The sequence below is a fragment of the Phoenix dactylifera genome, chromosome 8 (genome assembly GCF_009389715.1).
Source record: "Phoenix dactylifera cultivar Barhee BC4 chromosome 8, palm_55x_up_171113_PBpolish2nd_filt_p, whole genome shotgun sequence".
Taxonomy (NCBI): domain Eukaryota; kingdom Viridiplantae; phylum Streptophyta; class Magnoliopsida; order Arecales; family Arecaceae; genus Phoenix; species Phoenix dactylifera.
In genome coordinates, this window is record NC_052399.1 from 3137070 (window position 1) to 3158417 (window position 21348).

General features: G+C 39.9%; 2 protein-coding genes and 1 long non-coding RNA gene across 3 annotated transcripts; 2 read left to right on the forward strand and 1 right to left on the reverse strand.

Annotated features, from left to right (window-relative positions):
- Positions 1-1218: 1218 nt before the first annotated feature.
- Positions 1219-7278, reverse strand: LOC103709739 (probable sulfate transporter 3.4). Its single transcript, XM_008795226.4, has 13 exons — positions 6864-7278; positions 6429-6477; positions 6082-6289; positions 5797-5968; positions 5647-5712; positions 5003-5116; positions 4760-4876; positions 4055-4181; positions 3618-3904; positions 3284-3474; positions 1993-2078; positions 1792-1868; positions 1219-1678 (listed from the first exon to the last, which is right to left on the reverse strand). The coding sequence occupies exons 1-13, from the start codon at positions 7194-7196 to the stop codon at positions 1508-1510; spliced, it is 1998 nt and encodes a 665-aa protein (XP_008793448.1). The 5' UTR covers positions 7197-7278; the 3' UTR covers positions 1219-1507.
- Positions 7279-8935: 1657 nt separating this feature from the next.
- On the forward strand, positions 8936-17672 carry LOC120111463 (ethylene-responsive transcription factor ERF107-like). The gene is made up of 2 exons (XM_039128511.1): positions 8936-9649; positions 17664-17672. Exons 1-2 carry the CDS (start codon positions 8936-8938, stop codon positions 17670-17672), a joined length of 723 nt encoding a protein of 240 aa, XP_038984439.1.
- A 1869-nt stretch (positions 17673-19541) lies between these two features.
- LOC103709736 lies at positions 19542-20540 on the forward strand. The gene is made up of 3 exons (XR_001879614.3): positions 19542-20142; positions 20280-20341; positions 20481-20540. It is a non-coding gene; the product is annotated as an uncharacterized LOC103709736 (long non-coding RNA).
- Positions 20541-21348: the final 808 nt, after the last annotated feature.

A 21348-nucleotide genomic window follows, 5' to 3' on the forward strand; every position in this document is an offset into this window, starting at 1 on the left:
CTACATTAGTGGCTGACATTTTTCTTGAGACAAGAGGACAGGGTTTCTGGCACCGCCTAATTTTTATGATTGTAAATTTTAAAGTGATGCAGGCAGAACTTGGTCCCAGGTCTGCTAACAATTCCCAGCAGCTTTACTGACCCAACCAGTTGGCACCCAGCAAACTTTGTTCTTGTATTACTCAGAAATCTGCAATTTGCAAGAAACCCACTGACTAGTATAAACAAACTGACTGATGTATAGGAAATCCTTAACTTGATTTAAGATATTCAGTATCTTGTTTTGCAATTCTTCGTGAATGTGGTAGTATATGATATCCATGAAATATATTTTTATTCATCACTGATCTTACAACCTTAAATTCAGTCAGGCTGCTTCATTGCTTGGCATGAAAACATAATTTATATATAAAGCGGCACATTTATCTGTTCTGTGCCTTCTTAGCGCCAGTCTGCTTTGTTAACAAAGTTAATATGATTGTGAGTAAAGTCCCAGCTGAAAGATCAGAAGGAAGATTGATTGCTTTTGTTTGTCACTGGAAGATTCTACCCTGATATTGTTCCATAGCATGTGTGTGCGTGTGTAAGGAAAGGAAAGTTGTAACAAACAACTTGATTGTGTAGTATATCATGGGAAGGTGCATGCTTATCTGATTTATAGACGCCTTTTCTTTGTGATGATAAGAAGAAGCCTCCTTGAGGAGAAATGGATAGGTTGAATGAAGTACAACACTAGGACATTCTTCTTTCCCATCTTGGTGAATGGATGGATCAGCAAAGGTTTTCTTTTGGAAGTATTGAGGGATCAAGTCAAACATATTTTGTTTTTGCCCTAGTCTTTCCTCAGATTTTGGTGATTATTTTTGGGTTTTCATCTAGGGAGGAAATAAGGTATTATTACAAAACCAAATTTAATATAAGGGTGTTGGATCAGTTTTCTTATTCTCAGTGTGCAGTTGGTGACATCTTTAGTTCAAGAATAATCTTGATAAGACTCTGAATTCTCGTACCATTCTTATTTGTCTGTTTTGATTATGGGTTAAAACTTGAGCGCTCTTTTTAGGATCTGTATAGTTGATGACAAAGGATATCTTTGATATTTCCAACAAGCATGATGTCTCTGTTCTAGGATTTTGGTACGATGATGCTTGCGAAGAAGATTCTTATGAAATGATTGTTGAGTATTTAATGTGTCTTGAGAAGCCAGGAATGCCTCAGCTAGAACAAATGTGGACATTTTTGAATGAAACCAGGCAGACATTACATTAGCAAACAGTAAGATTGCTTGAGGGCTACAAAACTAAATTGAGCTGATGTTATTTTCGTCAAAACCCCCTTGTAACTTGGTGTCTGCATTCTTTTGCAAAATCTCTTCTTAGAAGAGCTCAGCATTCTCACTTACTAGTATGCAAGTTTGTTATTGCCTGCTTAAGTTTACCAAGCAACTTTTAGCTACTGTTCAACTATGTGCTTTGCTTCATAAGCTATTATCTTGCTTTCCAGGTGAACTAGTGTTCTATAGACAACACATATGATCTAGGTTGGTCCTTGTACTTGCAAGAGACCGCAGCAACAGCTTCTGCAACAGTCATATAAATGCCTTCGGATCCAAATAGTTCCCACATCCCTGATCGGTTCATCCTTTCTGTCACATCCCCCACTGGATTCGCTAGCACAAGCTACAACATCAAACAAGAAGAACAAATCATGCTAATTCTATTCCCCTTCTTAAATGCATTGACAGGTTTTACTTTACTAAATTGGGTTTCGGTGATTAGAGAATTTTCCTTACCTCAAGAGATCTCTTATCAAGTGTCTTCTTCAGCTCTGAGAGTGCGTCCATGCCACTTGTGTCTATTGTTGTCACAGCTGAGGAAATTTTGAAGTTTATAAATCAGTTGGAAAAAAAAAAATTATACAAATAGTTCTCTGTTGTAATTGCATTCAGTTGGTTCATTTGGATTCAGACTTGCTTTTGAAGGTGATCACTTACCAGCCATGTCCAAAACAAGACATTTGATAGAGCTCTCGTTCATTTTGATGACCCTCTCTTCCTCTTCTCGCACCCATCTCAAGATCCTGACCATTGATTTAATTAGTACTGATATATTAGAAGAGTTAATCATTTGCGAATGATCATCAGAAAATTTGTTATCATGCTTGCATGTGTCATTTCCAATGCATTTGTGATATTCTTGGTATATTTACAGGCTATAAAAGGGAAGCAGCTGATGCAGCTTGAATCTAGCACAAGCAAGATCTGATCATTTTGGGAGAAAGAAAAAGAAATCTAGAATTCATTCTCTAGCTTTTAACTTTCAGTCCGTTCAAATTTTCATTTTGTACCTTCAATTTCAAATTCAGCTAATTAGGATGTTTTTCTTCCAGGGATGGTGCCAGGATTTACCACCTGGGAGGTCCACAATCCTAATTAAATATTATTTTTTGAGCATAGTCATAATTACTGCTGCATTCATCATATGTTAGAATATTATCCAGGCTTAGAATTAGCCATTATGTCAATTTCAACCCCTCCAATCACGTTTAAAATTCAGATCTTTATACTCAGCTGAGAAATATTATGTGTCTCTCAGTGTCTTTATTTTCTCTCTGTCAGAACAAATATCTTTATTTTCTCACTACAACAAGAAGATCTATCATAACAGCTATTAATTTATTCGAAAAATATCTTTATACTCAGCTGAGAAATATATAGTTCCGTTTCAACCGTGTAATGGTTTAGGAGAGGTTCCATTATTTGCAGTATTTTTGGTGTCCAGTTGACAAAAAAGTTCTGTTATGCGTTTTTGTTGAAGCGCTAATATAGAAAGTGAATTAAAAGCCCGATATTGATGAGGATGAGAAAATATAATCTAAGATCATAAAGATTCTTGTTGGTGTGGGTATGGGACACTTGTTTCCTTGTTAGAATCAATTTGTTAAGAAGTCTTAGTCGAGAAAATATCATTAGAGTTTGAAAGGAAATGTAGCACTCAAATCATGGGGTTATCCTTACACCATAGAAGCTGTGGATCAGAAGATTCAGAACTAGGGGGGGCACTTGGAATAATTACCCACACTATAGAAGCAAAATGTTAAAACTTTAGGGGGTCGCGGCCTCATTGAGTTGCCATCTGGTTTCACTGATCCAGTTCAATGTGTAGGTCTGCCATTGATCGTTGGCCAAGTTAAGCCATCGGTGAGGCCTTTGACCAATCTAATTGGCTAACATTAGGTTGAAACCTTTGAAGTTTGGAATACATTTATGCCACACTAAAACTCACCTTTCTTGGAGGTACATGCAATTGGCGAAGTAGATGGGGGACTCAACGCCAAGAATGAGAAAAGCAGGAACCCTTGCGGCCTCCTTGTAGTGTGCTAGATTTCTATAGCTTCGAGTCCCTGGAACATTCCCCATGATCACAGTGTTTGGCCGTGTTACATGTATCAAAATTTTCAATATGGAAATCGCCACCTGCACACCAAATAGGCACCCAAACCTGGTTCACTAAGCAAATTGGACGACCTATTTTGGTTTAGTTTATTTTATAAACACATTTGGGTGAGTCTGTGCTTGATGGTGCCGAGTTACTCTGATGAAATATGAAGAGTGCTTACAGCGATCGCAAGGCCAATCTGCACTGAGATGAAGAGAACACCGAAGAAAGCACATACACAAGCCAGGAAATCGAGCTTGTCCACCTTCCACAGCCGGATCATGCCATGGAGATCAATGAGACCAACAACTGCTGTTATAATGATCGCACCCAAGATAACATTGGGTGTGTGGTAAAATAGTGGCATGAGAAATAGCATTGTTATGAGCACAGCTGCCGCCATTACTATGTTGGAGAGTGCTGTCCTGCACCCGGCATTATAGTTCACAGCCGACCGAGAAAATGATCCTGCATTCAATTAGAGAAAATACGATTCGGTGGAGGAATTTGGGGTCATATGATTATAAACAAATATTAAACACGGTTAGATCTTCCTCGAGTTATTGATTTGTTTGTTTATTGTCTATTTATTTATTTATTTATTTATTTAGCAAATACCTGTCGTGACATAGCATGATGCACAAGAGCCAGCCACGTTCATGATTCCAATGGCCATCATTTCTTTGTTTCCATCAACCTGGTAGTTCTTTAGAGAAGCAAAAGTTCTTCCAACAGCTATACCTTCCTGGAATGGCAGAGTGGAATTTGTTCTGGTTAACATGGCAGTGGCAATGGTTGTCACTCTATCTAAACTACTTGGGATGCATTTAAATGTCCTAAAGAATCATGGTATCTCATGAATCCGAGCCGGACTTTTCTTTTATGGGTAAGCTCAATATGTGAATTTTTTAATACTAGGGTGAAAAAGTGCGGAGACAGAGTTTGAATTCAGAACCTCTACTCTGATACAATGTTAATACCACCACTTGTCCCAAAAACTTAAACTAATAGAATAAGGTAGATTTATTTATATATATATATTTTTACACTGTTTGGATGTATAAATGAAATCTCAAAATACTTCCAAAACCATGAGATTGAAAATTTCTAATTCCAGTAGAATTTTTCTCTCTTAGTTGTATTCAGATGTTTCCAAACACTTTCTGACAAAATATATATCTTATATTTCGAATTTTTAAAATCGTGAACTTCTATAAAAAAAAAAAAAAATCTGATGTTCAGATTTATAACCTCCAAGCGCAGCCGTGGTGTACCATTAGCTGAAAAATATATAGAAGAGAGATTATTTTTGCGCTATCTTACGGTGAGAGACAGGATGCCGGTGATAATTCCCGTCTTAATGGAAAGACCCAAGTAAGAGCCTTCAAAAAGTAGCATGTTGGCCGAAGGAGGGTTGACCCCTTGTTGCAATTGCCCAATCTGTTTGGCAGAGACACAGGAATGTCATTAATGAAGCAAGCTTGTAAAAGGGCTTGAAATCTCAGCATCGATGAGCAAAAGGAGAAAGGGGAAGGGAAAAATATGCATTAAAATTAGAGTACTTACTATGCTGATCCCATGGTGCTGCGCTTTAATGGCAAAGGAAATGATGGTGGAGAGAATCACAGAGGCTAGAGGAGCTGCTGCTGATACCCAGAAGAGCTTCGGCCTACTCAAGCTCTGTTAAACATTTTTTGATTCGTTATTTCAAACATATCAAAACCCAAAAAAAAAACCCGCATAATTCTCATAAAAATAATAAATACACCCCCCAAAAAATAAAAAGATAGTGCTGATGGGGGAGAGAAAAGAAAAAAAGAAAATCTTTCAGAACCATTCGACTGATGGGCTTTCTAAGGAACTTTTAACGCAGAGGACTAATGGGCCTGTACATTAACCATGCACTCAGGCCCGCTCTTGGTTGTTGTTGGGCCTGCACATCTCTAGGCCCGTTATATCTGTAAGTCCCCACCAAAGTGGAAGGGCTTCTTTATTTTTATTTTTTAAAAAAAAATTAGTGGAAGGGGAAGTTCTTCTGTGAAGACGGTAAAAAAGGGCGAACCTTTTGATTCCTTCTTTTAGTGGCAAGCAACAAGAACCCACCGAAATTGAAGCACCCTAGGTTTTAAATCATATCCTTTCTTTTATATCAAAAAAGCTTGAGTCTCCTCTCAAATTTAAAATAAAATAAAGGAGGGTGGGGCGCTTACAATTTGCCTTGTTACCAATAGGAAAATCAGGAAGGAGAAGCCCATTACAATTGTCTGCCAAGCCCACTGCACATCAACATTTATAAATATATTAGATACCATGACATCAGAATCTCATCTTTTTGTTATTCTGCTAAAGGCTTTCTCTACCTCCGTCCTGTGCTCGAAAACAGAAAGCATCACAGGAATGAACCCCATCTTCTTAGTGAAATGAACTATCCCAAGCAATCCTTTTAGCTGCTGAAGCGACACGATGATCGCAGCCCCACCCATGAACCCAAGGAGGGTTGCTCTTGACAGAAAATCCACAATAAAGCCCAGCCTATAACCGGTAACAAAATTTGGTCAGAAAGAAAATTAAGTTTGTTTAATAAAGTAACGTTTATGTGACAGCATGGTGGATTAAGAATAGTTAAGTGTAAGAGAATCGTTTACCTCAGGAGTCCTAAGGAGGCTTGGAAGACGCCGGCGAAGAAAGTGGCTGTGAAAGCTAGCTGAAGATAAAGGATGGGCTCCTTCTCAGGAGAGACCTCTTCTCTTAGCATTGATCCCATTACTAACGATGCAATTGATACAGGGCCAACAGCAAGGTCTCTCGAGCTTCCAAGAAGAGAATAAATCAATGGTGGCACAAAACTTGAATCTGTTATACCATTTTCAATATAAAAATTTTAGTAAAGCTCTTAGCGGTACATGGTTAAAGGTGCTGAATGATTTCTTCTAAGGCTTCCACACTGACAACACTTTATAGCATATATAGAGTGTAGAAGTTAAAGACTCACACAGGCCAATGATGGGGGGCAAATTTGCAAGCTTTGCATAGCTGATTCCCTGTTGAAGTCAAGAAGAGCTATTAAGGTTTCCACCCGATCGTACTGATAGTATTGAGTTAGTGATCTCGAGAAAATTTAAATCGACAAAAGGAATCTAAAGATGTTTTGTCCCATCAAATACTTTGGCGCTTGACCCTTCGAAAAGTAAAGCGAAAAATAGTTCAGAATAGCCTCGCCTTCTCTCATGTAATTAAAATAACCATCTTCTGCGCCAAATTCACTTCTTAAACGGTTGCAGAGCCAAAAGAAACTATCAGCATATTCAGATGCTACTAGATATGATGAAAACAACAACAATCTACTGCTACTGATACAAAATAAATATGTAGATAAATTGACAGGCAGGGAGATGGATAGAGAGGGTATTATGGCAAGTTTGCATACTTGTGGGATTGCCAAGCTAGCAATGGTGAGGCCGGAGACCACATCAGCCTTAAGGAGATTGAGTCCGTACACGGAGCCCCACTGGAAGATTGGGAAGACATACTGGAAACCCAGGATCACCTTCGTGAAGAAAGGTTGGTTTTTGAACTGGTGGAGGGGATCATCTGGGAAGAAGACCTCATTTAACCTCTGCTTTAGAGACTGAAGAGTGGTCTTCTTCTGTGGCAAGGAGACCCTGTGGATCTCCATGGGTGTTACGTTTGAAGGTGGCAGAGATGACTCGAGGTCGGCGAAATCTGGGAAGCTTTCCACTCTGTTGCTGCTTCCGACCATTGCAGTCAGTGGAGGGAGGAGAAACCGGGTTAAAGACGAGCCAAGGGCAATGGAATAAGGCACGTAGGCTTGAAGAAAGAGTGCGAGAAAGGTGTTACTTATAGACCGATCGGGTGGTGGGAGGGTGGGGGGAGTGTTTGTCCGAGTTGTCATTAGAATACTGGGAAAAGAGATCAGAATGTTTGCTATATTTTTTGTAGGGAAGAGCCCGGGAAGTTTGGTAGTTTGACCAAAGGAGAAAAACTGGAAAAATACGCATACCAGTGGAAATGAAATACTTAATTTGCTCGCTTCTTGAAAAATCCAACACCACATCCTTCCACTGACATGCAGGCCCCAAGCTACATCGGGCTCGCATCTCAATGGAAGGATGTGGTCTTCGGTGCGATCAAAAGTGGGTGTATTAAGTATCACTCGTGGAGAGCTTGTGTCTTGCCGATGGCTCCGCTTTGGGGTCCACCAAGAATTCCAGTCCATGAGTTGCAGTGCTGCGGTTGCATGAGAGGGTAATCAGTGGTTCAAACATACACACAAAAATGATATTAGATTGTACCCAAAAAAAAAAAAGATATTAGAAATATAAATCAACACACATCTAATCACATGAGGGTCTTTCTTTTTTTTTTAACAAAAAAAGAAAGAAGAACACACGAGAAGTTTTTTTGGTCCGCGCATTGCTCCCTTCATGCACCATAATAAGATGTCCTCAGCTAGCATGCAAAACAACCCTCTAAATCTAAATGAAAGGGGAATTCGATCCAACAACTTTAGCATAATCATCCAAAAACTGCACATAATAATCGAGAACCTCACCTAGAAAGCTAGTTGAAAGATATTAATTAAGTTCTCTGACATTATATAAGCATCTAATATCTATCACTACAAGAAGAAGGAGCTTTCCCGACTTTTGTCTGCCGACGCTAAGTAGAAGCGTCGGTAATTTTTTTTGGAAGTCTGGCTTCCGCCGACGCTTATAAGCGTCGTCGCAACCCGTGGCTTGGGCCGACGCTTTTAAGCGTCGGCGGAAGCAAAAATCATTTTTTTTTAATTTTTTCCTCCCAACGACGCTTTAGAAAGCGTCGTCGGAGGCCATTATCCCCTCCTCCCTGCAAATTCCTCCCGATATTTTTCCTCCCAACGGCGCCCCCCTCCCCTTCTCTCTCCGCTGCTCGCCCCCTCCCCCTGCAAAGGTGGGAGATCATCTGCCACAATCACCACTGACTCTGCCGCTGCTCCGAAAGCCTAAAGTCATCAGCTGCAGTCTTCCTATTTCAGCGTTCTCGTCGCCACAATCTGGTTCAGCTGCAACGAAGAGCTTCAAGAAATGGAGAATTCCAGCACAAACAGCCCCACCCTGCTTTCCACTCCTTGGCTCGCCAGCGATCCACAAGTCTTGTGGTGAGGGGAGATCTTCTGCGCCATCAGATGAGTTCGACATTCTTAGAAGTCCCGGCATGAAGCTGCCTGAAAATGGAGTTCCTCTGCAAGTGTAAGGACTCTGAAGAGCTTGATCCTCGAGCGGAAGAAAACTTCAAATGCGGGGTATTGTGCTTGTTTTTGCCCGCTTTCTCCAAGAAGAAACAAGTAGAAGCTAGCCGAGATGAGCAAGGAGAGCAGAGAAGCACCGTGTCAATCCCCTCCCCTCTCCCGATCCCTCAAACCCCCTCCCTTACAAATCTCTTTTTATCAATATTGGCTCTTCTATCTTATCTCTCTTCTTGCTTTGCTGGATTCTTATCATGGCGTCCATCGTCGACGATGACTCCACCCTCGACCTGATCCGCGAGCATCTCCTCGGAGACCTACCCCTCTCCCCTCTTCCCCCGCCCTCCGCCCCCCACGGCATCGCCGTCTCCGACTACCTTGACACCACCCAGCCCTTCTCCGGCAGCGGCCGCATCGATCCCTACGGAGTGCTGGAAGCTTACCGCTTCACCGAGCCGGTCGACCCCATGATCCGGTTCGGCGGCGACTCGCAGCAGGCCTCCGACCTCTGCCTCCCGTCGCTCACCATCTCCCTACCCCCGGTCCGAAAGTTCGAGATCGAGTGGACGGAGGAGGCAGCAGCCGTAGGGCCGGTGGAGCACAACGACGGGCGGCGGTACCGGGGGGTGCGGCAGCGGCCGTGGGGGAAGTTCGCGGCGGAGATCCGGGATCCCAACCGGCGGGGATCCAGGATATGGCTCGGGACTTTCGACACCGCCGTCGAGGCCACGAAGGCCTACGACCGCGCCGCTTTCCAGATGCGCGGCTGCAAGGCGATCCTCAACTTCCCCAACGAGATCGGCAGCTTCGGCCGCTGCATCCCGCCCCCTCCACCGCCGCTCGCAACGGCGGGGAAGAGGAAGAGGGCGCCGGCCGCGGCGGAGGAGGCGAAGGAAGGTGAGATGAGGCCGATCAAGAAGGAGAGGTCTCCGGAGATGGAGGAGTCGGCGGAGGAGAATATTCCGTCGGTTTGCCCCTTGACGCCGTCGATTTGGAACGGGCGTGCAGCGAGGAGTTCCTCTGCAACGAGGAAACCGTTCTTTTTTCTTTTTTTTTTTACAGGGGACAGCAAGGTTTTCTTGGGTATTTTTATATTTTTTTCCCATAAAAACAATTTATGACGATGCTTTAAAGCGTCGCTAATTGAAGCTTTAGCGACGCTTAAAAGCGTCGCTAAAAATAACCTTTAGCGACGCTTTTCAAACGCGTCAGTAATTTTTTTTCCACTCCGACATAGCCGACGCTTTGGTGACGCTTTTAAAAGCGTCGGGAAGAAAATTACCGACGCTTATAAGCGTCGGTAAAAGCCTCAAAAAGCGTCGCCAAAGCTCCTTTTTCTTGTAGTGATAGATCCTTATATACTCTTGCCGTATAACTCTAATGTCCTCGCCAGATTTAGGGACTAAATCCATGCAAATCCTGCGTGCCATAAATCTAAATACAAACATCATAATTGGCATGTGATCAATCCCAATGAACTGTGCTATAGTGTTCCACATCCACATGAATCATCAGCCGGATCTGCTCTGATACTATTTGTAATAATTCGGAACATCGTTCAAAAAAACCATTCGAAAAGTTTTATTTGAGTACCTTATCTTATATAGCTAATGTGGCATTAAACATATGCCCATCTTTATCAAAGTTGCACCCGTCTTTTAATCACCTTTACAAGGAATATCTTAGCTCTGCTAAAGATAGACGAAAAGCAAAATGAAAGGTTTCAGAATTTGTCCCAACGACTGATGCCAATGGACTTGCATACTTGAGCTGACTTGCACCATTTGGTACAATGCAATGATTTTGAACACCTATAACTTGGCTGGTGAAGGGAATCGAGACCCATATGAACTTAAAATTAATACTGCCTCGTTGATGAAAGGTTGATAAATTCTCCCTGAAATATCAGCTGATGTATAATTAGTAAATAGATAAAATATTCGCTATAATTCCATGAAAATCAAGTTATTAAATAGACGGCATGTATAATTGGCAGAACAGGGAAAATAGATGAAAAATATTGGCTGACATATCAAAATATCATCTCAGCCGTTATCTTGATTTCAATTTATATTGGCCAAGTTAGTCATAGTTAATATTCCCACATCTACGCTACACCCAATAACAAAGTAGACTCATATCTCAACCTAGAATAAAGCTATATTCCGGGATGTGATTATGTCCGGTACGCAACATAGTAAAGCTACCATTACGAACAAAGCAATATAGAAAAAGGCATATTATTCTGTTGGGCTGTTGTTCAAGTGATGGATCCCCGTCTATGGCTTCCTGTGATAACGACAAGGGCAAAAGATATCAATATGGAAAACCGGTCCTTGATCCAGAGCGTGCAGCCACGCCAGGGCATCCTATTCGTAGGGGTTAGGGTTGTATTTTTCATGCAAAAGAATGATTGATCTTCTTCCGTGACTTTGGTCATCGGACCATGCCTGCACAAACCTCAAAGCAATATGGACTCCTTCATTTATCTATCTGATAGAGAGAATATTGGTCATCCTAACCTCGGACTATCTCAATCTCTCAGGACTCAGCCTTAGCCCAAGTGAATGACTTCGGTACAGATCTATGTCTTATTTTGGTCGGACCAGCTGTAGAATAATATTACCAAAGCTGCATTTATGGTCTCGACAACAGTCAACCCAGCTTGGCCATAAATGTACAATCAATACAATTAACATTGTGGATATACTGCAAAGATCCGTTACTGTGCAATTATCGTGCCTCCCGACGAATAAGGCAACGAATACTTACCCTTGCCTATATATAGGGGCACCCGAGGGACCCTCAAGTAAGTTCTCTTGAGCGCTCTTCCATTATCATTTTCTCTTTTTCCTACTGTTGCTTTAGATTTCCACTGACTTAAGCATCGGAGGGTCTTCCGCCGGAAACCTTCCGACAAGTGGACTTTTTTGCAGGTTGATTTCATCGTAGCGGTGTGGAGCTAACGACGTCTTGAAGCTATGCTTCAACTCTTAACAAACCTGCCTTCCTTAGTTTTGGCCGACCTCAGCATACTTCGGTTTTGGCGACCTTAGCGTACCTCGAGTGATGACCGACCTCAACTCAAATTCTAGCATCAACACTACTTAGATCTTGGAACGGTAATCGAATGATCCAATGGTAGAGTTAGGCGAAGGATGATGAATCTTTTTTTTGCGTACGAAAGATACAACTCCTGCCCAATTTACAGGACCATCTATTAATTGGCATATGAGACTTTGACGCATCACTATATTGGCTTCTTTAGAAGGCACAATCCTGTTGTGATGACCGGAAACTAGTCGGGTAACGGTCCTAGTCCTCATAAGCTTTGATTGTCAAAAAAAAACAGTCCATAGAAAAATGTATTTTTAGCTTTGATCTTTGAAATATAGCCGATAGAAAAATAAATTTTTCAAAGAAAGCATGAGAGACCTATGCATATTTTAATTTTTCTAGACCTAATTTCTAAGGATGTACCATTCAAAAATAGAACCTAAAATTGGCAAATTGACGGGGGTCAAACCTCAATTCACATGGTCGCCACAAAGTCAAAATTATTAACATAAAGTATTTTACCCTAGATAAATTATTATACATATTTATTGGTGAACAAAAATGTCCGGAAACAATTCTATAAGTCTTGCAATGCTTTCCCTATTCAAATATGAAATATTAAGTGTAGAACTACAATGATATCTAAAGCTATCACATGGAGCCATAACAACCTCATGTAGAGCGTGTGCCCAGGCAAGTTTTTACAACAATAACTGAAGAAGTTTGTGCCCAACCTCTTATTTGGTTCGCATGAAACATTTTTTCTCATAGAAATATAATTTCTCAAAAGTAGATTCTTGAAAAGAGGATATCTGGAAAAACACTTTTGGCATATTTGGTTGACCATGAAAAAGTGACAAATTTTCAGAGTACTTATGTTTGGTTGACCATCCACTTTTCTAGAAAAGTTATGTGTAATTCCTATACTATCCTTAATAAAATTAGGTCTTTAATGCTTTGGATTAAATAAGGATCCTTTGATGCTAAAAGGTTTTTTTGGGAAAAAAATAAAATGTTTCTATTTTCGGATCACGGAAAAATAATTTTTCTATATTTCTCATGAAAAAGACTTTTTCATGAAACATGAGAATCATATTTTTATTGGAATACAATTTTTTTATTTTTTTTTTCTTTGAAACTCCAACCAGCATCTCTTTACTTTTTTTTATTGATCATACTTTTTTTTTTTTTTTCACGAACCAAATGGCCCAACGAGCCTAAATGCATTAAGCTCAAATTATAAGCCCGCTCAGGAGAACGTCCATCGGCTCCATTCCACGGAACGCCAATCAGAAAAGATACCGTCAACGTTTCCTTTTAGTTTACGCCCAGACGCAAATGACAAGTAGCGGAACAAAAGGATCGAGAAAAAGAGGAAGCGAATAAACGGAGCAAAAGAAAGAGGATAAAAAGGAAAGAAAAAAAATGAGAGGAGAGGCAGGAGAAGAGGACGGGAAGAAACCGGATTCTTTGGTACGCGGCGAGTGGCGAGCGCCGACAGACGCATCGATATGTTTGAGGGGTGCTTGGAATCTCTCAATGGCAGCCGTTGGTCCAGCCATCAGCTGCTGCAATCATTGCAATTATTCCGGGAACCGGACCCGGTGGTCCACCGCCATTCATTCCATAGGATGGTTCTCCTTATCCTGGGCCCACCACCGCCTCACCACAGCCATCGGATCGGAATCTTCCACACGTGATTGGTGTCAGGGCTTGGACTCACCGGGAACGTTTCAGGAGTCGTCAGATTGCAAGATTTCCACCCATCAGAATTCATGGTCCATGGAGATCGCGTAATTCTTCCATCGTCGAGGAGAGTTAATTAGGTGCTGAAAGATTAATTCGAACATTTTATCATACAGTGATAGTGCGTTCTGATTTGGATCGGACTACGCGGAGAGGTTGACACTGGTCCAAGAAAGGTCTCGAGGAGGACGTCAGAGATGGTCGTGGAGATCTTCCCTGCAACAAAAGATGACAGATCGATCTAATTGAGGCTGTCATTGGGACATAGGTTAGGTTATGTTGTTAATACTTTATAAGACATGGCTGGTCTTGCTTTCAGAAAATTGAATCCAGGTTGGTTAGATTGGTAAGTTAGATATGCCCCCCCTCCCCCCTTTTTTTTTGGACGGCTGGAAAAAGGGTACCATTTCTAACCGTCCACATGGGCTTCGCGAGTCAAAGCACATGCTACTGAGAAAGATGGAATCACTAACAATAAAGAAACATATGGTTACTATATACCAGTAAAAATTTGAAAGGGGGGATAAGTGAAAGAGATTAAAGCAGAGGTCGAACATCGAACCTGGAGAAGATGAAAGTGAGAGAGGCAAGTTCTCCCAAACAAAAGATCCATTCTTGCCTTAAAAAAAGAAAAAGGAAAAGAAAAAGTTCTCTAAAGTCAAAAAATGCAAGGTCTTGTTCAACAAGTTTTGCCGAGCTTTGGATCATTTTCTCTTCTTCTTGAGCAAACCAAAAGAAGGTCCAGCCCAATCAGATCTTATTGGATGGTCTAACCAGCAGGATGAGGGTGAGTGAGGTCATCAGAGTTGTGAAAACGGCAATTTATATAGCTCTAATTTAAGTACATTTTGCCAAATCAAGAAAAAGCAACAAAAATAGGAGTTGGAGAATGTCCCCTATCAATAAACATAAAAACTCTCTGAAATATTGGGCAACGAAGGAAGCGACCCAATCAGCTGCATTGTTCGTCTTTCTGGACACGTGTGCTACCTGAATGAACTTCACTCAACTCCTCACCAATCCCACTTTCTTTCACTTGAAAATAAGAGTAAAGTCATAATGACCGGATTTCAGAGGCAAAATTCTCACCCTGGTCCTCCTTCAAGACCGGATTCCATGCCGGTTCTTGACCATTGGGGGAAACGGCGTGGGGAGCATATCGTTCTCGGTTTTTGAGGTTGGCAAGTCCGGCCTGGTCTTGTTTTAATTGAGCGCACAGATGGGTCCGGAAACAACCCCATTCTTCTTTCGTAGCTTGTCAATCATCACAATCCCGAAGGCAGAAGCCGGTGCCGGCGGATATTCCCTTGGATATCCGCGCTAATGGGGCGTTGCACCTTCGCCTTTTCGCTGCAATTTCTCGCGCTGCCATCATACGGCAATTGAGTCAACTTTAGGTGAAGCTTCAGAGATTTTTGGGCACCCTTGAGCCTATCGATTGTAAGCCGATAGCATTTTCAGCTCATGTGGTCTTTTCGTTAGTGGCCATAGCACTTGGCAAGTGCTTCGCTTACTGAAATGCAAGAGAGCCGGGGCATGTGTTTTACGGGCCCACCAACAAGGATATTCACCAAGCCACTTTTGGGCCCACTAGATCCTGATCCCAGGAAAACATGCACGCTCGGGGGCAGTCACGGTTCCCATGTAACCATGGGAAACGCAGTAGAATTGTTCAAAAAAATCATCCTAAATCCTGGCGAGTGTAGCAGTGCAAGCAAACGGAGTTGGCCATTAAAAGCTCGGGCTTGGCCCGTTATCAGCTTGGTTGAGTTTGAGAGCTTGGCTTGCAAACAAGCTTTGTTCAAAATTAGTTGAAAAGCTAGGCTCGATTCAACTAAAACTTGGATCAGAGCTTAGTCAAACCAAGTTCAAACAAGTTATATTAAGCTCAACCCGAGTTCGAGCTAAGCTCCAACAACTTGTTTATAAGACAAGTCGAACCTGAGTAGCCTACTACTTTGCTCAGCTTGGCTCATTTATATCTTTAAACTTGTGTAAAAGATACGTGCAGCGGATAATATAAATTTGGACCTAGTCAGGCCGAGTCAAATAGCAAGAGACCAGGTGACACTTATTTTTTGTGTACCGTGCTCCTGTGTCAAACCGAGTACTATCCTGAACAAAAATGACATGCCAACATGTCCTCCCGTGCTAACATAAAGCGCATGTAACCATTGAGACCACCTGTTCCACTTGCTTGTTCGTTTATTTTTCGTTTCTTTGGGTAATTCACTCTAGCTTTTTTTTTTTGTGGTGAAAATTCCCTTTTGCTCTTCAACGTTTGTTTCAATTGCATTGGGAGCTAGCCTCACAACGTGCAATCATGGAAGAGGGTAGGCGTTGATGGGACTGAATTTGGGTACTGAAAGGAATACCTGTGTTGACTTAGGCACCATATGAGAGACGTACAAAGGTGACAGATAGAACGAAGAGAGCGCTGTTGTTATCTCTTTTTTAAGTTGGAAGAGATCGAATCTATTGGTATCTCTTGACAGGCACCGGCTTCCTCTTTGTGTTTATCTTCTCATCCCTCCAGGGCCGACCTTCTTCAGTGGGAGAACTTCTCGGCCTCATAATTTTGATGGGAGTGAGAAGGAAAGCTTATCTCCACTCCTGGCCTTTCTTCGTGCTGCACTTTTTGGAAAGATGACTTAATTATTATCACTTCCGGAGCTTTCAAAAGAAAGAAATGATTGGGGTGATGTCTGATAAGTGGTAACCAACCAAAACTCACTGTCTAATGCAGGCAAGTGGCCTACAAATATATATATATATATATATATATATATATATATATATATATATATATATATATATATATATATATATATATATATATTACAGCCGCACCTTAGAAAAAAAATGTTATTTTATTCTTTTTATGATGTAAATGGAGGTGTTACCATCAGGTATTTAACCATCAGTTATAAAGTATGTCATATGTACATAGGAAAATTACATACAGATTGTACAGTTTCATGGGGTGTGGTTGGACCATTCATTTGGTCTTTCCAGCCCCCTCGAATGTCGGAATCTCTGTCTCAGTGGCCTGGTTCTTTTCTCACCGGCATGTATTGCTCCGATCTCGACGACTCGTACGTGTTCTTTTCTTTTATCGGATCGAGTCTGCATGCAGTAGATCGTCAGTTCTCCCTGTTATTTCTTCCTTTCTCCGAGGTTCTTCTTTCCCTGGTTTCCTGTCTTTCTGGTTTAAAGAGCTCCACTAAATCGGTAGTGTTGGTTAATTTGGACTTTGGTTCCAGCATGCGAAGTCCACCAGGTGAGCTGCAAGGAGCAGCATGCATTCATGTTTCCAGAATTTTGAGCGGCGAGTTTCTTTTTCTTTTTTTTTTGCTAAAGAGTTTCCTTCATAGTGGAAGATCCTGCCGTTTGTTTCGAAGGACAGTGCTCCAAAGGACAGTGCTAACCAGGCAGTCCCATGCCAACTTTGAGAGTACGTCCAGCTTTTGCGTGATGTGTCGCAGGATAATCCGGAAGCAGGAGGCAGCACTAAATTTTCTTTCATTATTCTCTAATCTGTTCCAGTTTTAACTTAAAAAAATATAATTTTAAAGAAATAAATATACCAGCTTTATTCTTGAAATTTTAGATATTTTAAAAACATTAAAACTCTCATCTTCTCCAGACGCTTCACTCAGAAGAGCCAGATATGCCGCACCATATCAATTTTTCTGATAGAGCCTATAAATAGACTCCTCCGGAGTAATCAAATTGAATTTAATCTCTTTCCCGAGAATTTCTTTCACTTGCAAAGTTTTGTTATTTTTCAACTTTCTATTTTTTATATTTTTTATTTTCTAGACTCGATCCAAGACAATTTTTTTAATCTTCTAAATTTATTTTAATAAATTATTTTTATAATATTATTATATAATAACAATATAGTAATTTTTAGGTAATAGTTTCCCACACAATCAACCTGTGAGTCCTGTACTAAAGGATTTATCCGTCGATAGGAGCTGAGGCAGGGCCGCATTTCAATCAGATCACAAAATTTAGCGAAATGCCTTTGCCTCCAATTGTTGATGTGGTGTAATCATTATGCATCTTATCATAAAGGAAAATCATCCATTATTAGCTTTTGTAAAGGAAAATTAAAAAAAGGGGCAGTGGTGGCAAAATTGTATCTTATTTGTGAGCTGTTGTTTTAATTTTCAGTTTGAGTAGTGGTTCGACCAATAGGTCAATCAAAATCCATCGATGACAAAACAATAATATAATAAACATATTAAATGTTAATTATTTATGTAAAAAAAAATTAAAATACATATTTAAACTACTACGTACTACTACTCTCCAATCTCCATAATCACATGACATTACAACAAATTACTTAGTTAACCACACCAATCAAGCATAATTTATGTAGAAGATGATTATGAAGCAATTATACAATGAATCTAATAAGATTTGTAATTCAATTAATTGTATTTCGAAATCAAGAAGATTAGTACGTGTCTTGGAGCAAAAACTTATCTAGTATCCTACTCTTTTAAGATCAACTTCACTCTCCAAAACTAAGTAAAATCTGTAGCACGAGAAAATCTATTAAGTATTAAATTTTTATTACCAAATTATCACGAATCATCTTGTACTAAATAGTATTCACCCAAATTCCACCACGCTGCCCAACTTATGATCTCTTTCAACTTACTAAGCGTTTTTGAGTGTTTGATGTTGGTGAACCAATCAAGACATCATGCCCTTATGCATGTTTATGGTGCCGGTAGAATAATACATTTTCTTACATTTTATAAATTTGCCATGAGAGGCATCTCCGTTCTTGACCTTCTACTTCCTTCTCTTTTCTGCCCCTTATAATATGACGGGGCAAAGCGAGGAGGCCAGGCAAAACAACGGAAGGCATGCATTCTGTGATGCTGAAACCGAGTTGTTTGCCCTATTACCGACGAGAGCCACCACCAAATCCTATTAAAGATTCTACGTGTATTATTATTCCAACTATCTTAAAAACCTCCAGGGATGCAGTGGATCCATACTTCAGAACCAAAGTCACCCTACGCAAGGAGTCAATTTCCGTGCTAATTCCTGTTCCAATTATCACCTTCTTTGTTTTCTTGATTTGGGTTTCCTTAAAGGGCATTTGGCATGGGCGGGGTGACAACACCAAGAAGGCTAATATAGATTATATGGATGGAGGCGACAAAATTATCATATTTGGTTGCATCGTGATAATCTTACAGGATCATGATCCTAAATTACCTCTCTTTCTCCAATTATCACTCAAGCTGGTGATGAGAAATTCATCTTTGAGGACGGATATTCAAGATTACCTTAACAATGAACTTGGACTAAAATTTAGGGATAAAAATATTTCTCATTCTAACAAAAAAAAATTAGTGTACCAATATACCTTTAATATATTATGTCAATATATTTATTATATTAATTTTACATATAGAGTATTGATGATATATATTATGGATTATAATATTATTAATCATTTTATTATCATATTATCTAAATTTATAATAAAATATATTATTATACTTTATATTTATATTATGAAATTACTTAATATATTACTTTTATTTGTCATATTTTTTAATCAAAATAAATATTAATACCGAAATAATAATTATTACAAGTATAAATTAAAATATTAATTCTATAATAATAACTAATATATTTTTATAGGATTAATAATTTATAAAATCAATAAATATATTTTTATTGGATGTATCAAGAATAGTTTTAGTATTATATGGTTAGTGATTTTGAATTCCAATTGAATGCTAAACAAGTTGATGGTGGGTACTTACATATGTCTAATCATTGAAATATAGTATACTAAGTATAGTGATTTTAGATCATTGAGGATCGAATTACTCTAAAACAAAATCTTTTCCGTTTTAAGAAACACCAGGGCCGTTGCAACTCAAATAGTTGACATTGGGGTAATTTCTCCGATGTTAAGATAGATTCTATATTTGTTTCATTCTTTATTACCATTATATATATTATTATGTTGAGGTAAATTTTATTTTATTTCGCTTCTCGAGTCACTTCCAAAGTTTGAAAAATTATAATGTATGGTCGATCATTCAGATGAGCACGAACGAACGGAAGCAAGCAATAATTTCTTTCGAAACCCCCCGCCTCCCCGCCACGCAGCATTATTACTCGTACCTCATCGTTGTCGTCGGGATTCTTTGGAGGGAAGGATCATCGGATCGGGGCTCGTCTCCCGTCATCGCCGTGCTCGGCCCTCCCAAACCCTATATTTCTAGGGTTTCGGCTTCTTGATCTGCGGGTTTCTCCACTGCCAAGTTTTCAAGCGCCGCCAGGCGGTTTCAAACGGAAACATGGCAGGCTTTGCCGATCTTTCTCTGTTCATTCGCTGTTCTCAGTCGTGGTGGCGGCAGATCTGGCGCAAGGTTTCTTTGATTCGAAATTAGCAGCTCCGTAGATGCTTTTCTTTCATCGAATCCCCCGTGATCACACCAAGATTTGTTGCATTCTTGATGCGCGATTCGATTGATGAGTTTTAGTCCGTAGGATTTTGAATTTTCTCGAGAATTGTTTTTTTTTCCGGGGCAGCTGACGGAATTTTCTTTCTTTTTTCTTATCTTTGTGTTTGCGGCGATACTTGCAGCCTCTTAGACTAGAAATCAAGGTACTCCTCTCTGATGCTAGTTAAAATTTCGTTGGCTATTGCTTGGATATTATGTTTTCTTTGTTCTTTGCGTTCAAATATCTCTAATTCTTTAATTCTTTTTATGTCCAATTTGCTTCCAATGATCTCTGGATCAGAGTAAACTTGCGCGAATGTCAGAAAGAGTAAAATCCGTAGATCTACATCCAACAGAGCCATGGTAATCCGATTATTGATTTGATCTTTTAAATATATTTCAAACCTACCTTCATTTGTCTTTGCTAACATTCAAGGACCGAGATTCTGCATGTCTTCAATGTATGTGGATATATAATCGTGCATTGATCTTCTTGCTGCAGGATTTTGATGAATCTTTATTCTGGAAGTGTCTGCATCTGGAACTACCAATCACAGGCACGCAACTGATGCTCAATAAGTTCTCTAAAACCATGACATTCTGAACTATGTTTTACTTTAGAAAGAACATCCTTTCAACTTTTGAATAAACATATGTTTGATACTGAAAGTAATTTCTGGAATAAATATGTTACAGGAAAAGTGAGATACTCTTTGACATATCGCTAATTGAACCTTACATTTTCGTACCTGTGAAAAAACAATCACTGTCATCATTATGATGGAAATCCATGCTAATTGCCTAAATAAATTGTTTTAATTAGATAAAATGCCATAGTAGTTAGGTATAAGTTGTTTTTTTCATTTGTATCACAGAAAAAGAATTGCTTTTGGTGATAGTCAACTTGATGTCTCTCATCATAAACCATCTTTGAACGGTCAAGAAATTGGATTCATCTCAGTTATTGAGCAAGAGTAGTGCATAAGATTTCAACTCACTTCTTGATCAGGGTTGCAGGGGTATGAGATTTGCAAATCTCTTGCATGATGCTAAGACTAAGTTGGACACGGGAGGTTTGGCAATCTATAACTAATGTAGAAGAATGATTGCAGCTTTATGTATATGTAGGATTGCCTCTTTGAACTCATCTTTCAATAAGATCGAAGTGATCTCACTAGGCGTGTTTTATGTGCATATGTTTTGTTAAAGATCCTGAAAACAAGTCAGTCTTTTTAGAGTTCAAAGGACATGTCCGACATTTCTAGTGGAGAGAGTACTTGTATTTATGAGAATAAGAAATCGAGCCTGAAAAGCCTGGCCACATGCTTTGACATGGTCAAGTAACGTTGGTTGGCACAAGTGTAAGAGGA

Coding starts and splice junctions, on each gene's coding strand:
- LOC103709739 (XM_008795226.4), bottom strand. CDS start 7,196: ATGGTCGGAAGCAGCAACAGAGTGGAAAGCTTCCCAGATTTCGCCGAC. Junction 5,713..5,796: donor TTTTCGAGCACAGGACGGAG/GTAGAGAAAGCC, acceptor GTTGATGTGCAG/TGGGCTTGGCAGACAATTGT. Junction 1,869..1,992: donor TCTTGTTTTGGACATGGCTG/GTAAGTGATCAC, acceptor AAATTTCCTCAG/CTGTGACAACAATAGACACA.
- LOC120111463 (XM_039128511.1), top strand. CDS start 8,936: ATGGCGTCCATCGTCGACGATGACTCCACCCTCGACCTGATCCGCGAG.